Raw genomic sequence first — 26005 nt, 5'->3', positions numbered from 1 at the left:
TTGGCAGTGTTTTTCCTTTCCCATGATAACAAAATTACGGCATGTCTTACAATCATTTGTATCTAATGATTCAATGCAATACAGTAATTATAGGCACAGAGTAGAAGAAAGATCAAATAGTAAAATGGTATACAGTACAAATTAAACCTGCCTCCTGCCTGCCAGCCCCAACTTTAAAATTACCATTAGCGTTTTTTTAAATATATATATATTTTTTTAACGTTTATTTATTTTTGAGACAGAGAGAGACAGAGCATGAACGGGGGAGGGTCAGAGAGAGAGGGAGACACAGAATCTGAAACAGGCTCCAGGCTCTGAGCCATCAGCCCAGAGCCCGACGCGGGGCTTGAACTCACAGACCACGAGATCGTGACCTGAGCTGAAGTCGGACGCTTAACCGACTGAGCCACCCAGGCACCCCTATTACCATTAGCGTTTTAAAAAAATGTTTACTTATGGGGCACCTGGGTGGCTCAGTCAGTTAAGCATCCAGCTTCAGCTCAGGTCATGATCTCGCGGTTTGTGGGTTCGAGCTCCACGTCGGGCTCTGTGCTAACAGCTCAGGGCCTGGAGCCTGCTTCTGCCCCTCCTCTGCTCATGCTCTGTCTCAAAAATAAATAAAAACATTAAAAAAAATTTTTTTAAATGATTATTTATTTTTGAGAGAAAGACAGTGAGTAGGGGAGTTGCAGAGAAGAGGGGGAACAGAGGAGTACAGGTGGGCTCTGTGCTGACAGCTGAGAGTCCGATGAGAGGCTTGAACTCACAAACTGCGAGATCATAACCTGAGCTGAGGTCAGACACTCACACCAACTGAGCCATCCAGGCGCCCCTACCATTAGCATTTTTAATCTTTTCAGGAAATTTGTAAGTATATATATTAGCAAAACTACATATGCAGAAAATATCAAACATAAATATCTAATACAAAATCTGCTTTTCTTAACACACTACTATGTACTACTTCATGCACTATACTGTGCTACTTTTCCCCCTTAATGTATTCTCTTAATTGTTACATAGTAACAAATATCCACATCTTCCTTGGTCTTTGAAACATGTGCATAATATTTGAGTGATTACACTTTAAAAAAGCACCAGGGCACCTGGGTGGCTCGGTCAGTTAAGCTTCTGACTTCAGCTCAGGTCATGCTCTCACCGTTCGGTTTGTGAGTTGGAGCCCTGTGTCAGGCTCTATGCTGACAGCTCAGAGCCTGGAGTCTACTTCAGATTGTGTGTCTCCCTCCCTCTCACAAAAAATAAACATTAAAAAAATTTTTTTAATGGCACAAAATTTAATAATTAAGTCTTAAGTTTAATAATTACAACCATTTTGGATCAAAACTCGATTTTTTTAAACATTTCTTTTTCAAAAATATTTATTTTTGAGAGAGAAAGGGAGCACTTGTGTGAGGAGGGGGAGGGGCAGACAGAGGGGGACAAAGGATCTGAAGTGGCTCTGTGCTGACAACAGACAGCCCAATGTAGGGCTCGAGCCCACCAACCATGAGATCATGACTTGAGCTGAAGTCAGATGCTTAACTGACTGAGCCACTCAGGTGCCCCTCAAAACTCTATTTGAAAAGGAAAATTTCTCTTGGTCATTTCAACTTGTTCTTCATTACACTTACATGTGACATCTAAATGTTTCACAGGGCTTTAAGACCCATCAAATTGGTCTCATGGAAAATCTGTGAAGTGGGATAGAAACAACTTACGGGCAAGAAAAGCCAGCATGAGTGATCTCTACAGTACATACTGCATGTCCACACTTAAGACACCAAACAAGCCTCAAACTAAGAAGACAAAGGATCTCGTCAGCAAATCTCGAAGTCACTTTCCATGCCCCACTGATAAAACAGCCAAAGGTTTCTGATTAAGAATTGATGTTACCAAAAGGGAAGAGGCACACTTGTTCAACACGAGTCTGCTTAAGTCTTACTGAAATAGGGAAAATTTAATATTTTCTTATTTTAAATTTTTTTTAACATTTATTTATTTTTGAGACAGAGAGAGAGAGAGAGCATGAACAGGGGAGGGGCAGAGAGAGAGGGAGACACAGAATCTGAAACAGGTTCCAGGCTCTGAGCTGTCAGCACAGAGCCCGACACGGGGCTCAAACTCACGGACTATGAGATCATGACCTGAGCCAAAGTCGGAAGCTTAACCGACCAAGCCACCCAGGCGCCCCAAAATTTAATATTTTCAAAATCATCTAATAAAATCATCTAATTTCCCAAGATAGGAAGCAGGAGAAGAACTGCACAAAGAGAGGAAAATAGCACCTCTCAAGATTCTTCTAGGATACTTGTGGCCTATCTAAATCAGACTGGATTAACTGTGGGTGGGGAGTGTCTGAAGAAAACCTCCCTGCTAACTAATCTAGAGAATATTTTCTAACTAGTTTTTAAGAGAATATGAGGGTTCAAAGAAATTATGTGGGTTTCAGATACATTTTCCTAAACTCATCTTCCTTCAATGCAACACTGAAGATTAGGGAACACCGTTTGTGTTACATTACTGATACAGCCTTCCCTACTCATCCCCCAGGTTATACAGTAACCGTTCAAAACAGGGACCATACTCACATCAGATACGGCAATAGACTGCACATCAGCATTTGCAATGAGATGGTTCTTCACAAGTGTCCCAGTGGCTGAGTCCCAGAACTGCACCTTCCCAGCAGAGTCCACACTTATGACAGTGCCATCAGACAAGAAGGCCACGCCCCATATGATACACTTCCGCTTAGACACACCCATATACTGCCTATCCACCAGCATCTTATGAACAGCGCTCCCTGAAAAATAAGAAAAGCCCAAATTTGAATGGTACTTACCTCTTTTGTCTTCAAAACCCGCCTGTGGTAGGCATCTATTAAGTCAGCTGCCTGAGCACATCGCACAAACAGCCAGTAAACAGTAGTTAGAGTAGTTGTGGTAAACTCAGTCTCGGAACACCAAAATGGTTACCTGAAGATTGTGGGGGAGAGGTGGGAGGGGTAGCTGGAGACAGAAATTTGGGAGGGGCAGGGGAAGGTGAAATTGAAAGAGACATTTGAGACTTCACTTAAAACTGCCTAACTGCAGTGTGCACGATATTTGGCTCTTTTCTAAAACTCCACGGGAAAGGGGGAGAATCAAACAGTACAAAATTTGGGGAATTAAAAAAGCAAACATGGAATGGTAACTGATGTAGCAGAGTTCTAAAAGTAGTATGTCTCAAGTCAACAGTGGGGAAAGACAAGAAGCCACTTGATTTATACCATGAAATCCTTAGAAGACTTGGGAACTGCTGATGCCCAAAACTCTAGAAACAGAAGTTAAAGTGGAACTAAAAGGAGAAATTAGGTTGAAAGTAAGTTTATGAAACTTAACATCCTTCAGATACCTATCCCCTAACTAAAAAGCCAGGCAACTCCCCAACTCCACCTCAAACAAAACTGGAGACTTACTCTCTGAAGAGAGATACCAGGAACAACTGAGGGTAGGATTACTATATGGGAAATAAGGTGAAATGTTACTGAATATTGAGAACACTAGTTGTCTTCTCAGAATTTAGGTGGAAAGGCATATCATCATCAAGCAGGAGAATTAAAAAAACATTTCTGGGAAACATGACCAGCACAAGGAAGATGATTTAAAAAGCCAGTCTCTTTAGAGTTTCCCCAAACTAACAGTCCAGTCAGATCATTCTTCAGTGGAGCCCACGAGCAGTTAAGCTCCACTCTTGTGGTGAGGAAAGCCATCACCAGACAGGTAAACAAAGCTTTAATATGAAAGGCAGAGGCCAGAGAGAATACCAGAAAAAAATGAATACCAGAGAGAAAACAGCTAAGATGAAGAACACTTGACAAATATAATCTTGAATAGCCTTAGAAAGAGAAGGCAGTAAATAAGGAAACAAACAAACAAAAAAGCACTATAAAAAAAAACACTCAGGAAACCAAAAAGAACTTTGGAAATGGCAGAAATGAAAAACTCAGTACAGGACTTAAAAGATAAAGACAAGGGGCACCTGGCTGGTTCAGTCAGTAGAGCGTGCAGCCCTCAATCTCGGGGTTCTGAGTTGGAGCCCCACATTGAGTACAGACAGTACCTAAAAATAAAATCTTCAAAATCAGTCCATCAATAAATGATAAAGAAAAACTCTCAGGAAACAGAATAAAAAGTCAAAGAGATGAAAAATAAGAGGGGGAGGGGCACCTGGGTGGGTCAGTGGGTTGAGTGTCCCACTCTTGATTTCGGCTCAGGTCATGATCCCAGGGTTGTGAGTCAGCTCTGTGCTGATAGCACGGAGCCTGCTTGGGGTCCTTTCTCTGCCCCACCTCTGCACGCACACACACTCTCTCTTACAAAATAAATAAATAAGGTATAAAAAAATAAAAGAAGGCTCTGTGAGAGAATCATTCAAGATAAAAGTGGTAAGGTGCCTGGGTGGCTCAGTCAGTTAAACATTCAACTTCAGCTCAGGTCATGACCACATGGTTCTTGAATTTGAGCCCCACACAGGGCTCTCTGCCATCAGCACAGAGTCCACTTCGGATTTTCTGTCTCCCTCTCTCTCTGCCCCTCCCCTGCTTGTGTGCGCGCTCTCTCTCTAATAAACATCAAAAAAAAAAAAAAAAGATAAAAGTGATAGAAAGAAAATCAGATTTATATGAGCCTAATTTATGCAACTGGAAGAATCTGATGAGTCAAATGTATAAATATACATTTATATATGTGGAAGTAAACATCAAAGAATTAGCTAAGAGTTACAGGTGGTCGCCTTTGAGGAGTGAAAGAAGGAATACAGGGGGACTCCTGCTTCTTTGTAACAAGCCTCAAGGAGTTCTTCTTTGACTATGCGTGTATAACATACAATAAAAAATTTGCTTAAGCATGAAGGAAAAAGAAAAATGAGACAAACCAGATCTGTTTTACTTCCCATCTTAGATGGGAGTACAGATGGGCCTATTGAACAAGGTGAAGTCAGTCTCATCACTGAAGGATTCCATATTGCAATTTTTCAGGCCAAGAACAGAGAAAGTAGATGGTTCTCTACCTTTCTGATCTCATGCCTCACCAATTATGGTGCTAAGACCTAGTGTTCCTCAGAGAGGCACTTACTTTTACCAAGGTCTGGTATACACAAGTATTTTAACGGATCCTTTGTAGTAAATGTCTTATTGCTCCAGGGGGAATTTTCAAATGAATTCTTATTACAAATAAGATAAAAAATATCCATCTGATTGAAGAAACAGGATTCCCCCAAAAGCAGCAGTAGCAATCCAAGAAAGGAGTGAAATCCATGGCTAACATCTCAGAAGGTTAAAGAGAGGTTAGGCCCTAGAGGTCAGTAAAAGCACAAGGGCTCAAGCTTTTGGAAACTAGCAATGTGAATCAAGACCCAAACCCCAAATGAACTGAGAAAAACAGTCACCTGATTTGACAGCAAACACACTAATGTAGTCTATGGAGCCAGCTGCAATGTGGGTACCAGAGGGATGCCAGCTGAGACTCAGGATGCGACCTTGGGAGTTGTACAACAAAAAAAGAAAAGGACATACACATAAATACACAGTAAAGGGTAACTGAGTTCTCCTTTGACAATTACCTACAGGTCTGGCGTTCTACACTCTTAGCTCTCATCTACTACGCTCTGGTGAAGGACTGTTTTATAACAGATGAGGATCAACTCTGCCCAACTCTGGAATCCATAATGAAGTATTTAATATCACTTTAACAATGTAGAAACGGCTGATGGGAGTATAAAGAAACACAACCTTTTGAGGGCGACCCCTTTTGAGGGTGACCTGTTAAGAACATAACAAAATTTAAATCTGCTTATTTGGCTCAGCACTTTTACTGGGAATTAATCAAGGAGAAATACTTGTAGGAGTGTTAAAAAATATGTATACTGGAATAGTCATTGCCGTCCTGGTTGTAGTAGTGAAAAACAAAAAAATCCATCAATAGGAGCTTGGTAAATAAATTATGGAACACCATTAAATGGAATGCCATGTAGACTGGCATGACTGGCATGGAAAGACGTCTGTGATACACCAAGTGAAAAAACAAGCACAAGCACTCGTGTGTATTCATTTATATGAATATACAAACACGTCTTGAAGATTATTTCCAAAATGTTGCCTACAGAACAGAACGAGATATTTTCTTTCACACTTGGCTAAGCACACGAATTTTGAATAAGCATTATATCACCTTTATAATTAAAAAAGAACACTCAAGGGACACCTGGGTGGCTCAGTCAAGTAAGCGTTGATGCCTGATTTTGGCTCAGGTCATGACCACGCAGTTCGTGGGTTCAAGCCCCATGTTGGGCTCTGTGCTGACAGTGTGGAGCCTACTGGGGATTCTGACTCTGCACCTTCCCCAACCACTTTCTCTCTCAAAATAAACTTAAAAAACAAGACACAAACAAAAAAACAAAAAACCAAGCCTGGTTGGCCCAGTTGGTGGAGCATGTAACTCTTATTCTTGGGGTTGTAAGTTTGAGCCCCATGTTGGAAGTGGACGTTACTTAAAGATATTTTAAATAAAGAATATTTTTCTTTAAAAAAAAAATAGAAAAAGAACACCCAAAAGGCATTAAAAACAAAAGGGACTCTGATTAGCAGATGAAAAATATTACTAACAGACACAGAATACATGGGATAGTTATTATTTTCTAAGAGTCTGCAAGCTATGGCTCAAAGGCCAAATCAAGTCCATCAATTATTTTTATAAATAAAGCTTTACCAAAGCACAGCCATACCCATTTATTTATCTATGACTACTTTTATAGGACAAGAGAGTTGACAGAGCATATGGCCTACAAAACCTAAAATATTTACTAACCTCCTGTTTTTACAGAAATAGTTTGCCAACCCCTGCTCTAGAGGTCGGTGTCAACTGGGTGGAACATGGACAACTGTTTGCAAATTCTAGGTTTTAGTATTTATGCACTCTGTTACAACTTCAAAAAAAAAGAGAAAGTGAGAACAAAGTGACTTACACAGAAACATTAGCTTTCCTACTCTGGATTTCTAGTTTACTATATTACTTAAGCAGGCAACCACCACTATGCAACGTGACAGAGAAAGCCTGAGTGGAGGATGGCTTCGAGCACATACCCTATATTGAGGTAAAGTTAGTGTGGAGAGAAAACATTACCTGGACCCATGGGAAAACAGCCCATCCCCAGTGGCACAGAAACATAACTTCTTGTTGAGGCTACTCACTGACCCCACCAAAATGACCCTTACTTTTCTGCCGATCAAAATTTCTTTCAAACTGGATTTTATCTGGGGTGATTTGAAATAGCTTCACAGATCCGTCTTCACAGCCAACCTATTAGAGGAAAATAGAGAAGATAAGCATTTTACGTAACTAAATATATGTATTTATAAATATAAACGTTTCTTCCCTGAAGCTATCATTTGCTGTGAAAGAGAAAAATAGTTTGTGACAGGAAAAAAAAAAATTACTGCTACCAAGAAACTGGTAGTGTATTCTTGGCAGGCTTCACATCCTAGCCAGAAAACAGGCTAATCAGTGGCCTAATTCCTGTATAGGACATGGAATAGAAGTAGGATTTCACAGCATACCTCTGCTAGAGACCCAGAGCCTAAATAAAACACCCATTAACTATACAATGTAAGTGAAGAAACATCAAGATATTGTACAAATTAGTACAAATCAAACAAGAATCATAGGCTTATCCCAGAAAAATGAAACCTCTGGAAACACCCATTTTAATAAGTCTGTGTGAGGGGGGAGGGATAGTCTTCTCAGTCTGCACTCAATTTTTGAGACATTGTGGTAAAATAGTTCCACAAGTCAACTTGTGGAAGGACCTCTCAGAAGTTGTAACATACATTAGTGTGTTGTCAATCTACAGAAGAATTTTGTATTAACATGCCATATTCTGAATTGATATTTATCATAAAACATAAAGCATACCAGAGCAAAAAACAGCCTCCACATCTCCCAATTCCAACTAGTTTGAGAAATACTGAACCAAACGAACCCTCTCATTTCATAAATGAATAAACAAGGTCCAAAGTAGCAGTAGAAATGATGTAAAAAAACAAGAGATTTTTTTAAAGTTTTTTTTTGTTGTTGTTTTTTGAGAGAGTGTGCTTACGTGGGGAAGAGGTAGAGAGACAGGAAGAATCCCAAGCAGGATCCAAGCTGTCAATGTAGAACCTGACACAGGGCTCAAACTCACGAACTATGAGATCATGACCTGAGCTGAAATCAAGACTCAGACGTTTAACCGACCAAGCCATCCAGCTGCCCCAGGACAAGAGATTTTTAATCCCCAATATCAATTCCAATCTTGCATCGCGGTTGCTGGAATCCACTTCAGAATGGAGTTGCTACATGTCATAATATAACTTAACTTTACTCTCCTGTAAACACAGGGAAGAATGTTTACGTGAGCACAAGAGAATTCTTGCTTTAAATTACCAATAGCTGCTTACTGACCAAAAGTTGAGAGCCACAGGGGCTGACAGCCATGCTCCAAATGGGTCCTCCAAAGGCATCCACGGCATATTTGATGTTTAATGCCTGCAAATCATACTCGATAATCTCTCCATTGAGTCCAGCACTAAAAAGTCGCTGTCCTTTTGCCCAACACAGAGCTTCTGTAGCCCGAGACTCATGACCTGGAAAAAACTACAGAAACGCCATAACATGTCAACCCCCATTGAATTTATCAGCTAACAGCACTGAATGGTCACAGGCAACAACGTCAAAACTAAAACACTTGCCTAGAAATGACTACATGGGGTTTTGTTCTACCAGAAGATCATGTCTATTAATATTTTCATTTTTTAGATTCAAATTTTAGTTACCTATACAGTTGGTTTCCTTTTCCCAGGACTTGTCCTCCAAACCCTTTCAAAAGAATAAAGTTTGTATCCAACTGTATTTGATATATGAAATTTTTTACAAAATCAGTGTAAATATCTTGATTAGGTGATGGTTTCACAGTACACATGTATGTCAGAGTTATCAATGTATACACTTTAAATTTTTTTAAGTTTATTTATTTCGAGAGACAGAGAAAGAAGAGTGCATGTGCACGTGGGAGCAGAAAGAATTCAAAGCAGGGCCCTCATGGTTAGTGTAGAACCCGATGCAGGGCTTAAACTCACGAACCGTGAGCTCATGACCTGAGGGAAAATCAAGAGTCAGACGCTTAACCAACTGAGCCACCCAGGTGCCCCTTGACATGTATACTTTAAATACATGTTTATTGTGTCAATTTTACCTATAAAAAGTTTTTTTAAAAATAAAACAAATGGACGCCCGGCTGGCTCAGTTGGAAGAACATGTGACTCTTGAATTGAGGGTTGTGGGTTTGCGCCCCACCTCCAACTTCTCATTCAAGTCTCAGAATCTTTTTTTTTTTTTAAGATTATTATTTTTTTTTACATTTTAAGTTTTTATTTATTTTGAGAGAGAGAGAGAACGAGCAGAGGAGGGGCAAAGAGAGACGGGGACAGAGAATCCCAAGCAGGCTCGGCACTGTCAGTGCAGAGCCTGATGTAGGGCTTGAACCCACAAACTGTGAGATCGTGACCTGAGCCGAAGCCAAGAGTCAGCTACTTAACTATCAAGTCTCAGATTTTTTAATGTTTATTTATTTTTGAGACAGAGAGAGACAGAGCATGAACGGGGGAGGGTCACAGAGAGAGGGAGACACAGAATCTGAAACGGGCTCCAGGCTCTGAACTGTCAGCACAGAGCCTGATGTGGGGATCGAACTCACAGATCATGAGATTGTGACCTGAACCAGAGTTGGAAGCTCAACCGACTGAGCCATCGAGGTGCCCCTCAAGTCTCAGATTTCTAAGTGCTTTATGAGCACTTATAAAGGTTTCATGTAGGGTCCCTTGGGTTGTTTAGTTGGTTAAGCGTCTGACTCTGGATTTTAGCTCAGGTCATGATCTCATGGTTCGTGAGTTCAAGCCCTACATCAGCCTCTGAGCTAGCAGTGTGGAGCCTGTTTGGGCCTCTCTCTGATCCTCCCCTGCTCGCTTTCTCGCTCTCAAAATAAGTAAATAAACTTTAGGAAAAAAAGAAGTTTTCATATATATCAACACTTTATTCTTATATCTGCTCAGCACAAAAAGCACTGAGTAGGTACAATTTTTCTTCTTTTTATTTGAAAGGACACAAGTACTTGTGGGTTAAGGGGCTTGCCCAAAGTGCCACAGTCAAATGTGAAGAGAACATTTTAATTCTTATTCCAAGCCCCTACTCTTTTCACTCTAACGGACAAAGTTTTTTCTTGTTCTGAGAGTGATTAAGAAGTAGGGAAGGGACTATTGAAAAAGCAAAATACTAAATTATTGTTGAAATAAGAACAGATGAGAAAAAATAGGAGACATTCAGTAAAGAATAACTGACATATTCACTAAATAAACATGAATGCAGGAGTGGTTCTGCACTAGACACTTGCTAAATGCTGGGAATAATGTCATCAATATCACCCACATGGTCCCTGTTTTCACAAAATTTGAAGTTCAATGGGGAAGAAAAACATTAAACAAATGTACAAACTATTATGTAATTGTAATTGTCATAAATGATAAGAAAAACCACAGGGTGCGACAAGCATGTACCATAGCACATTTTTCACAGCATAGAATGTGACTTATTTATGGTAATCAGCAATTTTTTTAACTTTCTTTTTAAGTTTATTTATTTTGAGAGACAGAATGCATGCACAGCGGAGGGCCAGACAGAGAAGGAGAGCAATTCCCAAGCAGGCTCCGTGCTGTCATCACAGAGCCGATGGCAGGGATCGATCTTGTGAACCCTGAGATCATGAACTGAGCCAAAATCAAAAGTCGGACGCTTAGCTGACCGAGCCACACACGCACCCCAATTTTTTTTTTAACTTCTTAGTTCTTCAGGGGTCAACTCAATAAGTCATCCCTTTCCAGGATTCCTAAACCCACATCATCAGAGTAAAAGCACCTCTCCACTAAGATTCTAGGCCTGTGCTTAGCTTTTTTTTTTTTTTTAAGTTTATTTATTTATTTGGAAAGAGAGAGGGGACACCCATGTGCGTGCATGAGCAGGGAAGGGCAGAAAGAGAGGGAGTATGAAAACCCCAAGCAGGTTCCACACCGTCAATGTGGAGCCTGATATGGGGCTTGATCCCACGAACTGTGAGATCCTGACCTGAGCCAAAGTAAGAGTCTGATGTAAACAGACTGAGCCACCTAGACTGCTCTGGTACTTAGCTTTATCATAAAATTTACCTACTATTTGAAAACTGTATACTTCTATTTCCCCACTGGACTTTGAGCTCCTTCAATGTAGGGCCTCTGACATTTGTCATAATGCCTAATACTTGCCACTCATCACTCATTCATTTAGAAACAATTACAGGATGCCTTAATTCCAAGTATTAAACTGCTGGGCACTAAATTCATGCATTTATCCATCTACCCATTCATAGGCATCCATTCAGTGCTTAGGGCAATACACATTCATTAATGTAAAATGAATTATTTTGTTGCACCTGCAATCAGTAATCAGTACTTTTGAAAAATATGCTGCTATAACAGCTCTCTGCATACACCCAAATGGTATTTTACTTTTACTCCCAATTATAGGCAGTTCAGTCTACGTTCTCTCAGATGAACTTAGAAATCCATCTTCCTACCATCGTCACCAAAAAGTTTGATATTAAAATGTTTTTGGGCACCTGGGTGGCTCAGTCGGCTAAGCATCTGATTCTTGATTTCAGCTCAGGTCATGACCTCAGGGTTTGTGAGATGGAGCTCTGCAATGGAGCTCTCTGCTTGGGAGTCTTTCTCTCCTCTCTGACCCTTCCCCACCCATGTGCTCTTTCTCTCTCTCTCAAAAAATAAATTAAAAAACTTAAGAAGAAGAAGAAGAAAAAAAAAGGATTCACTGTTTCTTCTGAATTGACAATGAAATAGGTACTGACAACCCCAGCAGGAAATTCCACCTTACCAAAGTTGCACTGGTGCAGAGACTGATTATAAAGCAATGGGTCTTGACAATTTCCCTTTTTTGTTGTGCTCCAAAGATCCAGCAAACCTCAGTTTCCAACAGACAGTGGGCCACCATAATTTCTAGGTTTCTTTCTAACCAACATTATAGATCAAAACTCTGAGCTCAGTCAAGAGACTGCATATTTACTACACATGTTATATAGTTCTAAATAACCCAGAGAGAGTACAGTCACTTTCTTCTGAAGTCCTTCAACACAAAAGACATACACGTTGTAGAATTCAACTTAGTAAGAAAATTAACTCAGCAACACCAAATCAGGCTTCCAAATGACTTACTTTTTCCTGAAAGTAGTTTGCTGACAAGTTATAAATTTCCACAGTGCCATCTGTTCGTGAAACAGCCAATCTGTTTGACTGGTTATTGTAAGCCACACAGCGGATCCCTGATGGAACATAATTAAAGAAACGTACTCGATGGACCTTAAATTCACCCATTCCTGGAGGGGGGGGGGGGGGGAGGAAAAAGAGTCATTATTGTGAAACGTTAACACCAGTGTGTTGCCTGTATTGTTCCTCACTATTGTTAACAGCAGTATATCACATGTATTATTATCGCCATCCTGTATGGAAGAGTCTAACTGTACCTGAGATTCACTTCTGAATATCTAATGATGCTTTCACACCCCCCACCCCCACAAGAACCTATCAAACTATTTCCAGAAGCTCAGGATGCTTCAGCAGAAAAATTAAAAGATCGACACACAGAGCATTCCCCAGACTCCTAACAATCCTGCCAATTACCTGAAAAAGTACTCTGGGAAAGAAGAATGACAAAATACTGAACATAACCTCATTCTCTAATTGGGTGTGCGCACTTTAAGGAAGGGAGGCACATAGAGTTGACCGGTTGTATTCGAGGCAGAAACTAAGGTACTCCTGGAAAACACCACTAATACTCGCAAAAAGCAAGAAATATTGACAGCCTAAATGGGTCTCTCAAAGCCCGGTCCACAGAATTTCTGCATCAAAACCATACGGAAAAACGGCTTTTAAAAATGCAGGACTCTGGGTCCTACTCCACAGCTCCAGAATTCCTCTCTTGGCTGAGGAGAGAAAGGGGGTAGACTAGGAATCTGCATTTTAGCGAACACTTCTAACTTTATAGCACTCTAAGTTTACAAATTACAGACTCAAGTTAAGGTAGTGACTGACAGTGGGACTCATGGGGCTGGCAGAACCGAGAGCTCCTCAAGGAAAGAAGCGACGGGACTTAGTTTGGCATCTGTCAACTATCCCCTCCACACCGCCGCCAACAATCACACTCGGTGAAGACAGGGGCCGGGTCTGGTTCGCCGCTCGCTCGTCTTTCTTCAAGGTTAGGAACGCGCGGGCAGAACAGGCGCGTTCCGCCGGGCCCGGCCCAGCTAAGAAGGCGTCTGAAGTGCGCGCTAGAACTCCGCCGCCCCTTCTCTCTCCGGGAATCTACGAGCAGCACCCACCCACCCACGGCACAGGGGGGACAGCGAGCTCCGCCGGCGTCTGCCAAGAGCAAGCCGCAGCCCCTCAAATTTCTTTCTCTCCCGCTGCTAAACATACCCCTTCCTCAACTCACCTATGGCTGGGGGCTCGTCTCTCTCTACCGCGGCCCCACGTGCGCGCGCGCTCGCGTGCTCTGCCCCGGAAGTGCTCGCGGCGCAAGGCCGGAAGTGCGCAGGCAGTGCTCGCGGCGGCGGCGACGGCGGCGGGAGGTTCGGTTGTCGCCCGTTGGCCGCGCGGCGCCGCGCTCGGCGGCCGCCATTGCAGGTCAGGCCGCGGGCGGGGGTCGCGGGAGGCCGCGGGGATTGAGGGCTGAGCCTGGGTTGGGGGCGAGGGTGCGAGGGAGCGGGAAGCTAGGGAGCTGGGGCCGGGTGGGGCGCGCGGCTCGAGGAGAAGAATGGCGAGCCGAGGGGCGGGGAGCGCGGGCGGGGGAGGGGCGGCCGGGAAGGGGGAGGGGAGTGAAGAGAGCCGCGGAGAGGTGGGGGCGAGCCCAGAGGAGCCCCCGGGGTGGGAGGGCCGGGAATTGTGGGGGAAGGGAGCGGTGTAGAGACGGAAGGCGGAGGGAAGGAAGGGAGCGAGCGGGGCGGAGCGAGAGAAGGGCGGAAAGGGTGGCCGAGCGCGGGCGGAGGACGGAGAAGGGGGCGGCGCGGGCCGGAACCTCGAGGTACGTGCGGGAAGGGGTTCTTCCCCGGGTGGGGAGGGAGTCCAGCACGTGAGGCTTGCGGGAGCGGGGTAGAACTGGAACCCAGGAAGTAGCGGGCATATCAGAAAGCGTACTGGGGGGGGGGGTAGGACTATGAGGTTTGTTCGAGGGGACATTTTTAAGTCGCGGTGGAGGGGGGAAGCTGCTGGTAGAGGTAATTGGGAGGGTGGTTGCAAGAAAGAGTGCTCCAGGCTCTTTGTAGGCGGAGTGAGAGACTGGGGAAGAGTGGGGTGGGGTCCTGGAGTAGCTAAGCACTTCAGATTGAAGAAGGAACAGGGCAAGATCTGGAGAATGAGGGTGGTAGAAGGACGTGTAAAGAGAAATCTTTGGGAGGAGGGTGGACGGTTTGGAAGATCACTCCAGTGAGGGGTGTGGAGGAATGCAGTTTAAAGAATACTTTCCTTGGGAGGTATGAGAAAGGGTTAATTAGGTTGATAGGAGATCCCACCGAAAGTCTGGGGGTGAACTGGAGGGGGTTGGGGAAGAGAGGGAAAGCGGATCGAGAAGTCCCAGAAAGTGGGCGGGACTAGACGTAGGAAGTGTTTGTAACTGAAGGGATGGGAGGGGGTCAGGGGTGAGGGAGGAGAAAGTGGGAGCCGGTTGGGGGGGGGGAGAATCCCGGATAGTGTAAGACTTCAAGCAGGGCTAGAAAGGATGGGCTTTGGGGTAGATAGGGGTTATAGTAAGAGGAGGAAGGGTTCAGATGGGGCTGCAGAGTAGCAGAAGATGGAGAAAACTGGAGTAACTCAGATCGACTGAAGCCATCTTTTTCACCCATTGTCTGCAAATACCAGTAACCGATTCCCTCCATCATGGGAATCCTAAAATGTGATGGGAAAGTACCACGTGTATGCATAGTATCCACACATGTTTTTGAACACACTCTTCACTAATGAAAAGTTTGGAAGCATTCATTTCCACCCACCCTCCATAGCCCCTCTTTGGAGGGGAGCAAGCTTCTCATTTAGAAACCGAATTTTAGCGGTTAATGACATAAGCCTGTCAAGAGACAAGATTTTCCCTTTGTAACTTAGACCATCTCCTTCAGTCACAAACCACAATGACACTGTTAATAAAAATAACCTGCATTCATATATGACAACTTCCTGAATTGTTGGTTTAATGGAAAGGCACATAGAGAAATAGTGATCTTTAGAGGAAAAAAAAAACAAAAAAAACCCTTTCAGAACTTAATCCTTGAAGCAGTTTGGTGAACCTTGACTGTCCTGTTTGAATTGTTCTCACATTAATGTAAACTTGGTTTTACTCTGATAACCTGCTGCTTTTCTGGATGTTTTAGTCCACTGTAAACATTAATAATTATACAGTATAGTATTAAGACATTATTTTGGACATATACTAAGAAAATGTCATATTCCTCCCCATGTAATAAATAGTTTGACCCTAAAGGCATACCACGTCTTAGTCGCTGTTCTGAGGATTTTACATTCATAACCTCATTAAATTTTCACAACAATCCTTAGGGATAGGTTCTTTCTTATGCCCCATTTGTTGGTGGGGAAACTGAAACTTACAAAGTTAGATTACTCCCACATCCTATATAGGGTAAGTGACAGAATCCAGGTCGACAACTTGAGTTCTCACAGCATTTCTAAACAAAGAACAGTCCTGGGACTAAATAAAAGTTTGGTAAATGCTAAGTGTTGGCCTAGCAATTTGAAAACACTTTGTGTCATGGATTTAGTTTTTTTAAATAAAAAACAAAAATTTTTATATTGAGAACTGTAAAGTTTAAGCCTTTATTCCCTTTTTTAAAAAAAACATACAAGATGCATTGAAAGGTGTAATGAAAATTTGTAAAATACTACTTAGCTCTAGTGAAACTTAATTTGTAATTACCCTTGAGTCCCCTTATTTGGGTAAAAACCGTATGTTCTGTTAAATCTATACCACACTTTGTTCTACCACTTTGTATTTTGGGGGCAGTTATCATTATGAGGCTCATTGCTCATTCATTTTCAGTTCTCTGTAAGACAGCAGTAATATTTTAAAACAGTTTAACAATTCAGAAAGCAAAGTATAAGAAACTCACTGACAAAGAATGTACTCTCTTCTTTCGGCTCATGTTGCCTTCTAAATTTTGAATCCTGGAGGTGACATTGAGTAGATCTCTAGAGATTTCAAAAATCTAAATTTCAGCAATTGAATATGTTTTCAACTACCTACCCCACAGATGTAATAGCTGGTTTGGCTGCAAGTTTTGTAGGTTACTTGGTGTGTTGTAGACATGAGAAAGGCTAATAATATCTGTAAAACACTCAGAAGTGATACAGATGTACTGTATTCAAGGGGCTGTCGGAGAGGACTGCTGGAGAGGCCATATTGTGGAAGCGTTGAGGTTCACATCCCAGCTCTACCGCTTACTAGCTGCGTGACCAATTACTTAACCTTTAGTTTCTCTGAGCATGTTTCTTCATCTATAAAATGGGAATAAGTGTGTACATCATTAGGGTTGTTTTCATAGTTAAATGAGAAAATCAGATAAGTGTCCACAAAAGTTTAGCTACGGGAGAAATTAAGCTTTTTATATCATAATGCCTGGATTTTTTTTTCCTCTTAAACTGTGTTTGCACTCTGATTTTTCAGGTTTTTAATAACAACTTTACCAGTAATTAAGTTCAAATAGAGGTAGAAGTCAAATGATAGTTCTAAATAAGGTACATCCCAGATTGGTCTGGTTCTAGTTAAATCTTTTGAATTTTGGGTAGCAATCCATTTTAGTTCCGGATTGGTTTTAAGAATGCTGGTTCCTTTGCTGTGCTGTAATTTGTTCAGGGGTCTCAAAATTATCTGGACCACTGTTCCTGAGAAACAATAGTGTGTTGATTTTACCCAGGACCTCCAGACTAGCTTCATGTCTGAAGACTGGGGATGATCTGGGGCAAGCTATTTCTAGAAATTTTTAAGCCCCACAAAGGGCTTTTTTTTTTTAAGGGAAAAAATTAGAGTTAATTAGAATGTATAAAGTGCTTTTAAAATTTCTTTTATAGAGCTAAAGTCACTTGACTAAGTTAGGAATACAGAATTATGTATTGTTTATTTAGCTATATGAAGGCCCAGAAAAATTAAGCAGAAAAAAATACCCCTTTGTTGAGATGTGGGAGTTGGGGGGGGGGGGGGTCAAAATAATTCATTTCAGGGAAAAGAGGTTGGGTTTTCTCCTCACTTTGCCATCTCTTCAGGTCCACACTCTAGCTGTAGCCTGTGAGGCTCCACTCTGAAGTACAGTGAATTAAACATCTTTTAAAAAGTGAATCACAAAATTCTCCTTGGCTCTACAGTTACACATATTGTCAACTTAGAATTATTATTCGTAAACCAAAGTAAGTTAGTTGGTCCTAGCCAGATCTGGGATTAAACTCAATACTGTTGAGAGAGAGGTGGCAAACAAGCTCTTCCATTGACTCCTTTTAGTTTCATGATTTGCTAGAGTGTATTCTTCAGGCTGTGTCTTTAAATGTTGTTTTTGATAAATCTGCAGTTTCTACACAGTGTTTTAAAACAAACGTAGAAATTGTTCTAGTTGTCTTTATTGCTGGAATTAGTTGAAACTGAAGACTCAGAAATTTTTGTTTTGTTCTACAGGAAATATTTATTGTAATGTTACATCTATTATTACTAATAGGATTTGGTTTGCACAATACTTCTTCACTTCTTCATTTTCCTACTACCTGCCTATTGTCAAGGGTATAATAGGGACAGATTGGGCTGCATGTTCTCAGATCCTTTTTAGACAACTCCACATTAAGTGAAATACACATTCCCTGTTGCCTCCATCAAGTATGTCCTCAGTGAAGTACCAGGTAGATCTGCCTGCTCTGACCCTGAGAACAGTTGCAGACAGGAGTAATCTCAAGGAGCAAGAGAAGGAAGGAATAATAAAATTCAGGTGATGGGCTATTTAAAAACATTTTTTTAAATGTTTATTTTGAGAGAGTGAGTGTGTAGGGGAGGGGCAGAGAAGGAGGGAGAGAGAGAATCCCAAGAGAATCTCTATCTGCTCAGAGCCTGACTCGGGGCTTGATCCCACAAACCTCCAGATCATGACCTGAGCCAAAATTAAGAGTGTGATGCTCAACTGACCGAGCTACCCAGAGGCCCCCAATTTTTTTTTTTTAATTTGAGAAAATGCGAGGGGGGGGCGGAGAGAGAGAGAGAGAGAGAGAAAGAATCTTAAGCAGGCTCCATGCTCAGCACAGAGCCAATGGGCTCGATCCCACAACCCTGGGAGGATGACCTGAGCCAAAAATCAAGAGTCCAACTGAACCACACAGGCACTCTGATAGGCTATTTTAAAGTCTAATTTTAAGGGGCACTTGGGTGGCTTAGTTAAGAGTCCCAACTCTTGTTGGCTCGGGTCATGATCTCACAGTTCCGTAGGTTTGAGCCCTACATTGGGCTCTGTGCTGGCAGAATGGAGTTCTTTTTCTCCCCCTCTCTCTGTCCCTTCCCTGCTCACGCTGTCTCTGTCTCTCTCAAAAATAAATGAATTTTTTTAAAGAGTAGAATTTTAAAATTTGCTAAAGGAATGCCCTCTCCTACATTTCTTACTACCTTGGTAAATACATCCTCGTGTACATAAATGTAGTCAGGCCAGTCTACAGGTTCCTATGAGCTAGATTTCTATAAGTAGGAATGAACTTCATTCCTGTTCACATCTGCAGCATCCCAGTAGGACTAGCACAAATTTTTACCAGCCTGACTAGGTACAGAAGCAGGATGGTGAAGATGGTGGAGCTGTAGGCCAGGGAATTTTTATTTTCAGGAACATTGCTGGATGTCTGCCAGCGTCAGGAGATCTACTGAGGCAGGGCTTCCTGCATAAGTGGGTAAAGCTGCGTGTGCTCTCAAGTACCAGGGATTAGTACGCAGGTACAGGTATTCCGGCCCAGCTATCAGGCATCTATTTTCCTTTGCCCACTTAGGCCACTGTTGTCAGTTCCTGTTCTAACAGGAAACTTTCCGGGAAATGTGGAATACAATTAAAATATTTCTGCAGCCCATATGTACTCGTCTCAAACATGCTTCCAGAGGCCTTAAAGATTGATTTCCTTCCTTGCCGTGGTCTTCCTAGAACCTCTGTATCTGTGTGAACACGTAATTGTTTCTCAAAGTATCTATATTTTGTTATAAATATACCCATCAAGTAATATGTAGTGCATTGTCAGTCATCAAAAGCTTAGTTATAAGAAGCCTTTAATCCGTATGCATTTATTAACCTTGAGAAACCTTCCAACTTCAGTTTCTAGTTACTAAGTCTTTTTTGATTCATGGCTAAAGTATACCTACCATTCTCTAAATTACAGTCACAATTATAGTGTGGAAATACTGATTTATTTTTTCCCTTCTCTAAAAAACTAGCTATTTATCTTTAAAGCATTTATGCATATATGTGGTCTTCAAAGTAGGCTAATGAGTCAGATAATCTAGATGCTAGCCCCATAGTCATTAAGTGACTTGTGTATGATGACACAGTGAAGAGTTTCTACACTTCTAGGCTGGAACCTGACTTTAGGTCTTCTGATTTTAAATTGTAATCCTTTCTCCTTCAGGAAACCTTAGAAGAATTTTAAGAGTTCTTTTGGTTATTCTGGGTGGTAGTGGTAGGGCCTCCTTATCTTGTCACAAGACGTTTGCCCTTGAGCCTGGTGTATTTGTTCTCAAGCAGTGCCACAACTGGTGCTACTGCGGAAGGTCTGTTTTACTCAGAGATTCCTTGATTCCCCCTTGCCCTTCTGACCAGCTCTTCCACGTATGCAGTGCCTGCCTGATGCTTTGGTGCCTTTTCATTCTCACCGATACTTGGTTTTCTCCTTTGGGAGCATATTGATTATGATGGGTGTAGCATAAAGTCACGAGGCCTAGGTTCTTATGTGTGAACGGCATCTGATTCGTAATACAAATTCAATAAATATTAGCTACTGTTTATATCTGAATTTAAGACCAGTGAATTGACTGACCTTATGTTCCCAAAATGTTTGGTGCTCAAGAGTAGAGGTTCTGCTGTCCTGGAAGGCTTTTGTCAACATACTTTTCCCTGAAGATCCAAAATGAAGGTCAACATACCAGTGAAGAAACCTGTTTAACTTTTTAATCTGGTGTTTGCACGTGCTTGCTTCAGCAGCGCATAAATTAATCTGTTCTTTGCTAACCTTGAGCACAATTAAACCTATTAACCTGCAGTACTACAACTGGTAAACACTAGACTATTAACTTTCCGCTAAGTTCCATCAATTCATTGGAAGGACTTATACAGAACCTGTAGTTTAGGTTCTCCCTATCCTCCTAACCCCCAAGGAATGTATCCTTTCTAGAAAGACAAGTGAAGATAGTTGTTTCAGGCAAAAATTCATTTTAACCCATGCTTTTAGAGTACCACAAACTTGCCACCAGGTGGTACTGTTGTATAAAAGGAAAGTTGATGGAGTGCCAGGGTATTTTAGTACCAAAGTGAAAGATGGTCAAGGCGTATGATGAGAGTCATGTTAGAAATCAGCTTACCATTCACTAAAGTTGTCTGAAGGACTTTTTCGTTTCTTGGCTTTTGTTAAAGAAGGTCTTTTGAACCTTGAAACATAACCAAAGTGTTAGAGATGAAGTTTATATCATCACCAAAGGAAAATGTAGAATCTAAATGAATTCTTTAATTTCTTAAGAAACATGTAGACTAGGGGTGCCTCAGTCTGACTTCAAGTGTCCGACTTTGGCTCAGGTCATGATCTTGCGTTCATGAGTTTGAGCCCTGCACCGGGCAGGCTCTCTGGTGTCAGCACAGAGCCCACTTTGGATCCTATCTCCCTCTCTCTGCCCCTCTCCCACTCACACTCTGTCTCTCAAAAATAAAAATTAAAAAAAAACAGAAAATAGAACATCCTTGAGAAGGGCAAGTTAGCATTGTGGTCAGCAGTGTGGGCTCTAGTGTATGTTTGGGTTCAAATTCTGGCTCTTTGACTAGTAAATATGTGACCTTGAACACAAGTATAATACGTGTTAACTTTCCACACTATTGTTGACCTTTGGTGGTCTTAAGCAGTGTTACATGTACGGTGTCAACTCAAAAAGATTTACATCTTAAAAGAGTTGTTAGGGGAATGAAATAAAATTTGTCTAAAGCACTTAGAAAAATGCCTCACATATAGTACTTGATATATGTTAGCTATCATTATTATTGTCCTAAATTTTTTTTTCCTCTACAGCTTATTTTCAGTTGCTTTTTAAAGACGGAAAGCTCATGGTGCAAATTGTTATTTCCAGGTGAGTACATTTTGAGACTTCTTTTGTTTAGCTTGAATGATTAGGGTTCTGTAGGTTTGACATTTTCCTGAAAGAATTGGGGTTCTCAGGTGCATCTTGCACACGTCCTTGCATTTCAGTCTCTAGTTCAGTGCCTGGCACTGCCTAATTTCCCAAGAACTTATGCTCAACAAAGTTCTTCTGGGCCTTGAATGGTGGTGTAGGACACTATTCATCCTTCACCCCTCAAAAATATTGTAACCGCCAGCCCTTTGCTTGCAGTGCCGGGGCTGGAGGCCTGGCAGAATGGGTGCTGATGGAGCTACAGGGGGAGATCGAGGCTCGCTACAGCACTGGATTAGCTGGAAACCTCCTGGGAGACCTACATTACACCACTGAGGTGAGGGGACTTTTCTTTCCCTGCCTAATGCCTCAGGAAAGCAAGCTACACCAAGGTGGTGCTCCCAGGACCCAGAGTGAGGACTGCCCTCAGGTTTGTTATTCGAGGTCTAGCTAATCTAATGTATCTGCTTGTTCTCCCCCAACCCCTGCAATAGCAGGGGAATTTAGCTTTGGGGAAGCTGGAAAAGTCACTGTTCTAAAAAGTGGAAATTCTCTTACCTGGGGTTAGAAAGAGTAAAAAGGGCATGAGGGTGGTTGCCTGGTGTGGCTCTTCAGTATTGTTAGAGCCAAACCAGGGAGTGGAGGTGCCAGCATTGCCTTCCAAGAGCATCTCTAGAAGGCACCTGAGTATTATGACCTTGCCCTGAACCTTAGGCGTTTCGTTCTTGTTCTGCTAAAGGGAATCCCTGTGCTGATCGTGGGGCATCATATCCTGTATGGAAAAATCATCCACCTGGAGAAACCTTTTGCCGTCCTTGTCAAACACACTCCTGGGGAGCAGGACTGTGATGAGCTTGGCTGCAAGACTGGCACCCGGTACCTGGTGACAGCACTCATCAAAAACAAGATCCTTTTCAAAACTCGCCCCAAGCCCATTATCACCAACGTCCCCAAGAAAGTATGAAAGAACCCCGGATTTTCCCTAGAGAGCGGCCAACTCCTTGGACTCGTGCTCAGTTGCCACCTCGAGGACGACTCGACGGTTCCTTGGGACCACAGGGGGGTCCTGTCCTAAACACAGGTCACCCGCTGGGCATGAACTCTGATCCCTTCCTTATGGCAACTGGTTCTCTTGGTGGAAATTTGGCCCCATTTCCAAGGAACCCATCGCCTTTTCCAACTTCATCAGGCTCATTGGCTTCAAATCCAGCACCTTTCCCTGCTGGTGCTCGTGATCCAGGCATGGCTTCTTTTCCAAGAGGGATGAATCCCACTGGCACAGGTGCAGTTTCTTTCCCAAGGCCTGGTGGCCTCTTGGGCCCAGGTCCAGGCCCAGGCCCAGGCCCATCTCTAAACCCAAGGGCAGGGGCTCTACCAGGCCCAGGGCCTCTGTCTAATCCAAGGTTAGGGGGTCTCCCGGGGCCAGGTCCTATGTCCAACCCAAGGGCAGGTGGTCTCCTGGGAACAGGTCCTGACCCCAGAAGTGGCGGCCCCATGGGCCCTGGATCTGGGCCCAACCTGAGAGCAGGTGTCCTGTTGCCTTCTGGGAATGGTGCTCCTAATCCTAGGCCTGTTGGCCTGGGACCAGGACCCAGTCCCAATCTGAGATCAGGCTTCGTTGGTACAAACCCTGCCCCGAGATCAGGTATGTTTCCAGGCCCTGGCCTTGGGCCCAACCCAAGAGCAAATAGCCTGGGCCCAGGCCTTGGGCCCAACCCAAGGGCAGGTGGCCTGGGACCAGGCCCAAATCTGGACACCAGAGCAGGTGGCCTCCTGGGCACAGGATCTGGTCTTAACTTAAGGATGGCTGGACCTCAAGGCCTAGATCTTGCCCCCATTTTAAGAGCAGCAGGTCTATTAGGAGCAAATTCAGCTGCTTTCTCACAGGCTTCTGGAAACATGGGCACAAGCCCATCCTCTATGGCAAGAGTACCTGGCCCCATGGGCCCCAACTCGGGTCCTGGTTCTCGGGGAATTGGCCTTCCAGGGCCAAATCCATCTCCCATGTCCAGAGCTCCTGGCCCCATAGGCCCTAATTCAGCTCATTTTTCAAGGCCAGCTGGGCCTATGGGAGTAAATGCCAGTCCCTTTCCAAGGGGGACCGGTTCAGGGGGGCTGAATCCAGCTGCCTTTTCTCAGTCTTCTGGCACATTGGCTTCAAATCCAGCTACCTTCCAGAGGTCTGCTGGCCTCCAGGGCTCAAGTCCAGCAATTTTCCCAAGAACCTCTGGGCCACTAGGCCCCAACCCAGCTAACTTCCCAAGGGCCAGTGGCTTGCAGGGCCCAAGTCCTGCTGCCTTCCCAAGGTCTACTGGCCCATTAGGCCCTGGTCAGGTTACTTTCCCCAGGTCAGCTCCTGGGCCCCTGGGCTCTTCTCCAGCAGGCCCTGTGGGCATCAACCCAGCTCCTTTTGCAAGGCCAACTGGGACCCTGGGTCTAAACCCGGCTTCCTTTCCAAGGATGAATGGCCCCGTGAGCAAGACTTTGGTCCCATTTCCTAGAGTGGGGAACCTCCCAGGCACAAACCCAGCTGCTTTCCCCAGACCAGGGGGTCCTATGGCTGCAATGTACCCAAATGGAATGTTACCCCCTTAAACACTTTTCTCTCCAGGACCACTCTGGTTTCCAGGCACCGTGGTTCTGGGCAGGAGCTGTGTTTTAGGTAAAAGGGTAGATCTGGAGCTACAGTCTGAAGTACCATAGCTGGGGCTCAAGTTCAAATGAGCCATCTTTTTCCTCCGCTTCTTTCTTGACTGAAGGTGAAATGTTACTTGTGAGAGATGGACTACTGCAGGTGGGAATGATCCTGACCTTGAGAGAAAGGATCTCCAGCCCTCCAGAAGCCTGCTGTGCTTTTGTCCCACAGCTTTCTGCCCCTTGTTTCTTACTAGTTTCTTGAATTGTTCTTGTGGACTTTTCCTCAGGGATACATTGGCCTGCAGGTCCCAATTCATATGTAGTCCTCTGCTCACCACTGGAGAATCAGCTCACTGCTCTCTAGAACTGTTGCAATGGTGAATGGACCATGCTTCAGCAGCTCTGCCCTGGGCAGCTTGGACCTGGTCATCCTCTACTGCCATACCTTTCCCTGAGGGCTTGAACACAGAACAGGGAGGTGGGCAACCACTTCAAAGACCCACCAAATACAATTTTGCTTGATTAACTGGGCCTGCAGCTTCCTTCTCCTGGGACTCAGAGGAGGCCAGAATCAAGGCTCCACCGCTCACCTAATTCCCTCTCCACTAGTACTCCCGATCAAAGAACCTCAAAATTTAAACTGACGTCAATGGGAATATGGGAACTGGGGTAGGGGGTGGGGGGATGAAGGGGAGAAATCACTGTGCTTCGTTCAGCCTGAGGTGAAAGGATGGTTGGTGTTTTTCCTGCATTGTATCTTTTCTTACTGTTTCTTTAATAAATGGGATGAGAGGGCTGCCAATGTCACTCCATTCAGTTACCTGTTTCCACAGGAAAGGAATTTTACCCAGTGCTTTTCATTGTTTTAGACTGGCCACAGTCCTGTATTATCTGCCAGATAAAATGCTGTCACTCAAGGAGGAAATAGTGACCTTTACCTTAGCCAGGACTCCCTTGTCTGCCAGTGATTTCACCAGAGACCTTGCCCACCTTCAACAAAAGTTGGGCTGTTGTAGGTGTGCAGTTAACAGTAAAGTGGGCCTGCTGTATTCCCCAGGTCCAGAGGCAGCTGTGAACACTTACCTGTTTTGAGTTCCACTGCAACTACCTTGACAAAACCATTTCTATCTCAAGTACCTCTTTGGAAATGGAATAAACCAGTTTAAGGAAGAAGTAGTCCAGAGATAACCAGCATTATGTGAGAATCTTTATTTTGACAAGTGCAGTATAAAATTTTGACCTGAAAAGTAAAAAACAAAAACAAAAAGTAAAAATAAATATGTTTACAAATTATTGTAGAAAGAATACAAAAGGCTTAAAATTCTCAATGAGGAAAAACCAAAATGTGTCCAGTTGTATATAAAGGCTCTTCCCTTGCAAGAAACGGGGATAAAGCTGAAGACCCAGTTTGGTTTCGCTGCTGAAAAATGTACAAAATAACTTAGAAAAACCAGTCGAGGTCAAACGTTGTGGGCCCACTACTTGTACCTGCCTACCCTTGTTCTGAGCACAGTTGAAAACCACAGTGCAAGGCAGAGCTGATGGTAGGACAACCAGTTCTCCATCTGGAAATCCATCCGACATTAACCTTCAAGTAAAAGCTGAAGAAAAACAAGCCCTTAGTTAAGTGTGAGCTCTGCAGTTGGCTGGCTGACCGGATTTCCTCCATTGTAGTGCTCAAAATAGTTTACTTGGCCAGCAAAAACACGCAAGAGCCTGGAACAACCGCCTTTAGCAAATGCCTGCTGCCTCTTCCCAGCCTTCATGGGTTGGACCCAACACCGGCCAGCAATCTTCTCAGAAGCTCGAGGTCTGTGTGATGT

At 43.3% G+C, this 26005-nt stretch overlaps 3 protein-coding genes across 5 annotated transcripts in view; 2 read left to right on the top strand and 1 right to left on the bottom strand.

The window, feature by feature from the left end:
- The window catches only part of UTP4 (UTP4 small subunit processome component), a 31537-nt gene extending 17802 nt beyond the window's left edge, over nt 1-13735 (bottom strand). Inside the window, exons 1-6 of one of the 2 annotated variants that reach the window (XM_007090353.3) lie at nt 13602-13735; nt 12326-12486; nt 8475-8666; nt 7250-7334; nt 5425-5514; nt 2589-2800 (exon numbers count right to left, since the gene is read on the bottom strand). In XM_007090353.3, coding sequence (XP_007090415.1) covers nt 2589-2800; nt 5425-5514; nt 7250-7334; nt 8475-8666; nt 12326-12484 — 738 coding nt within the window. In that variant the 5' untranslated portion in view covers nt 12485-12486; nt 13602-13735. Of the gene's footprint in view, nt 1-2588; nt 2801-5424; nt 5515-7249; nt 7335-8474; nt 8667-12325; nt 12487-13201; nt 13221-13601 lie in introns of those variants that run through there. The other variant, XM_042968287.1, reaches the window with a different exon arrangement.
- Nucleotides 13723-22509, top strand: CHTF8 (chromosome transmission fidelity factor 8). Of its 2 annotated transcripts, none has more exons than XM_042968288.1 (4): nt 13723-13792; nt 21446-21503; nt 21765-21882; nt 22285-22509. In XM_042968288.1, exons 2-4 carry the CDS (start codon nt 21481-21483, stop codon nt 22507-22509), a joined length of 366 nt encoding a protein of 121 aa, XP_042824222.1. In that variant the 5' UTR covers nt 13723-13792; nt 21446-21480. The 2 variants fall into 2 exon arrangements, with proteins under 2 accessions (XP_042824222.1, XP_042824223.1); XM_042968289.1 differs by lacking the exon at nt 13723-13792 and adding an exon at nt 14091-14189.
- On the top strand, nt 22506-24977 carry DERPC (DERPC proline and glycine rich nuclear protein). The gene has a single exon (XM_007090411.2). It carries the CDS (start codon nt 22506-22508, stop codon nt 24138-24140), a length of 1635 nt encoding a protein of 544 aa, XP_007090473.2. The 3' UTR covers nt 24141-24977.
- Nucleotides 24978-26005: the final 1028 nt, after the last annotated feature.

The sequence above is a fragment of the Panthera tigris genome, chromosome E2 (genome assembly GCF_018350195.1).
Source record: "Panthera tigris isolate Pti1 chromosome E2, P.tigris_Pti1_mat1.1, whole genome shotgun sequence".
In the NCBI taxonomy this organism is placed as follows: Eukaryota; Metazoa; Chordata; class Mammalia; order Carnivora; family Felidae; genus Panthera; species Panthera tigris.
The sequence above is the reverse complement of the archived record's forward strand: the minus strand, read 5'-3'. Positions and strand labels throughout refer to the sequence as shown.

Bases quoted from the DNA above. Each gene is read 5' to 3' on its own strand.
- CHTF8 (XM_042968288.1), top strand. From the start codon at position 21,481: ATGGTGCAAATTGTTATTTCCAG. The intron at 21,504-21,764 runs GTGAGTACATTT...CTTTGCTTGCAG, and splicing joins GTGCAAATTGTTATTTCCAG to TGCCGGGGCTGGAGGCCTGG. The intron at 21,883-22,284 runs GTGAGGGGACTT...GTTCTGCTAAAG, and splicing joins ACCTACATTACACCACTGAG to GGAATCCCTGTGCTGATCGT.
- DERPC (XM_007090411.2), top strand. From the start codon at position 22,506: ATGAAAGAACCCCGGATTTTCCCTAGAGAGCGGCCAACTCCTTGGACT.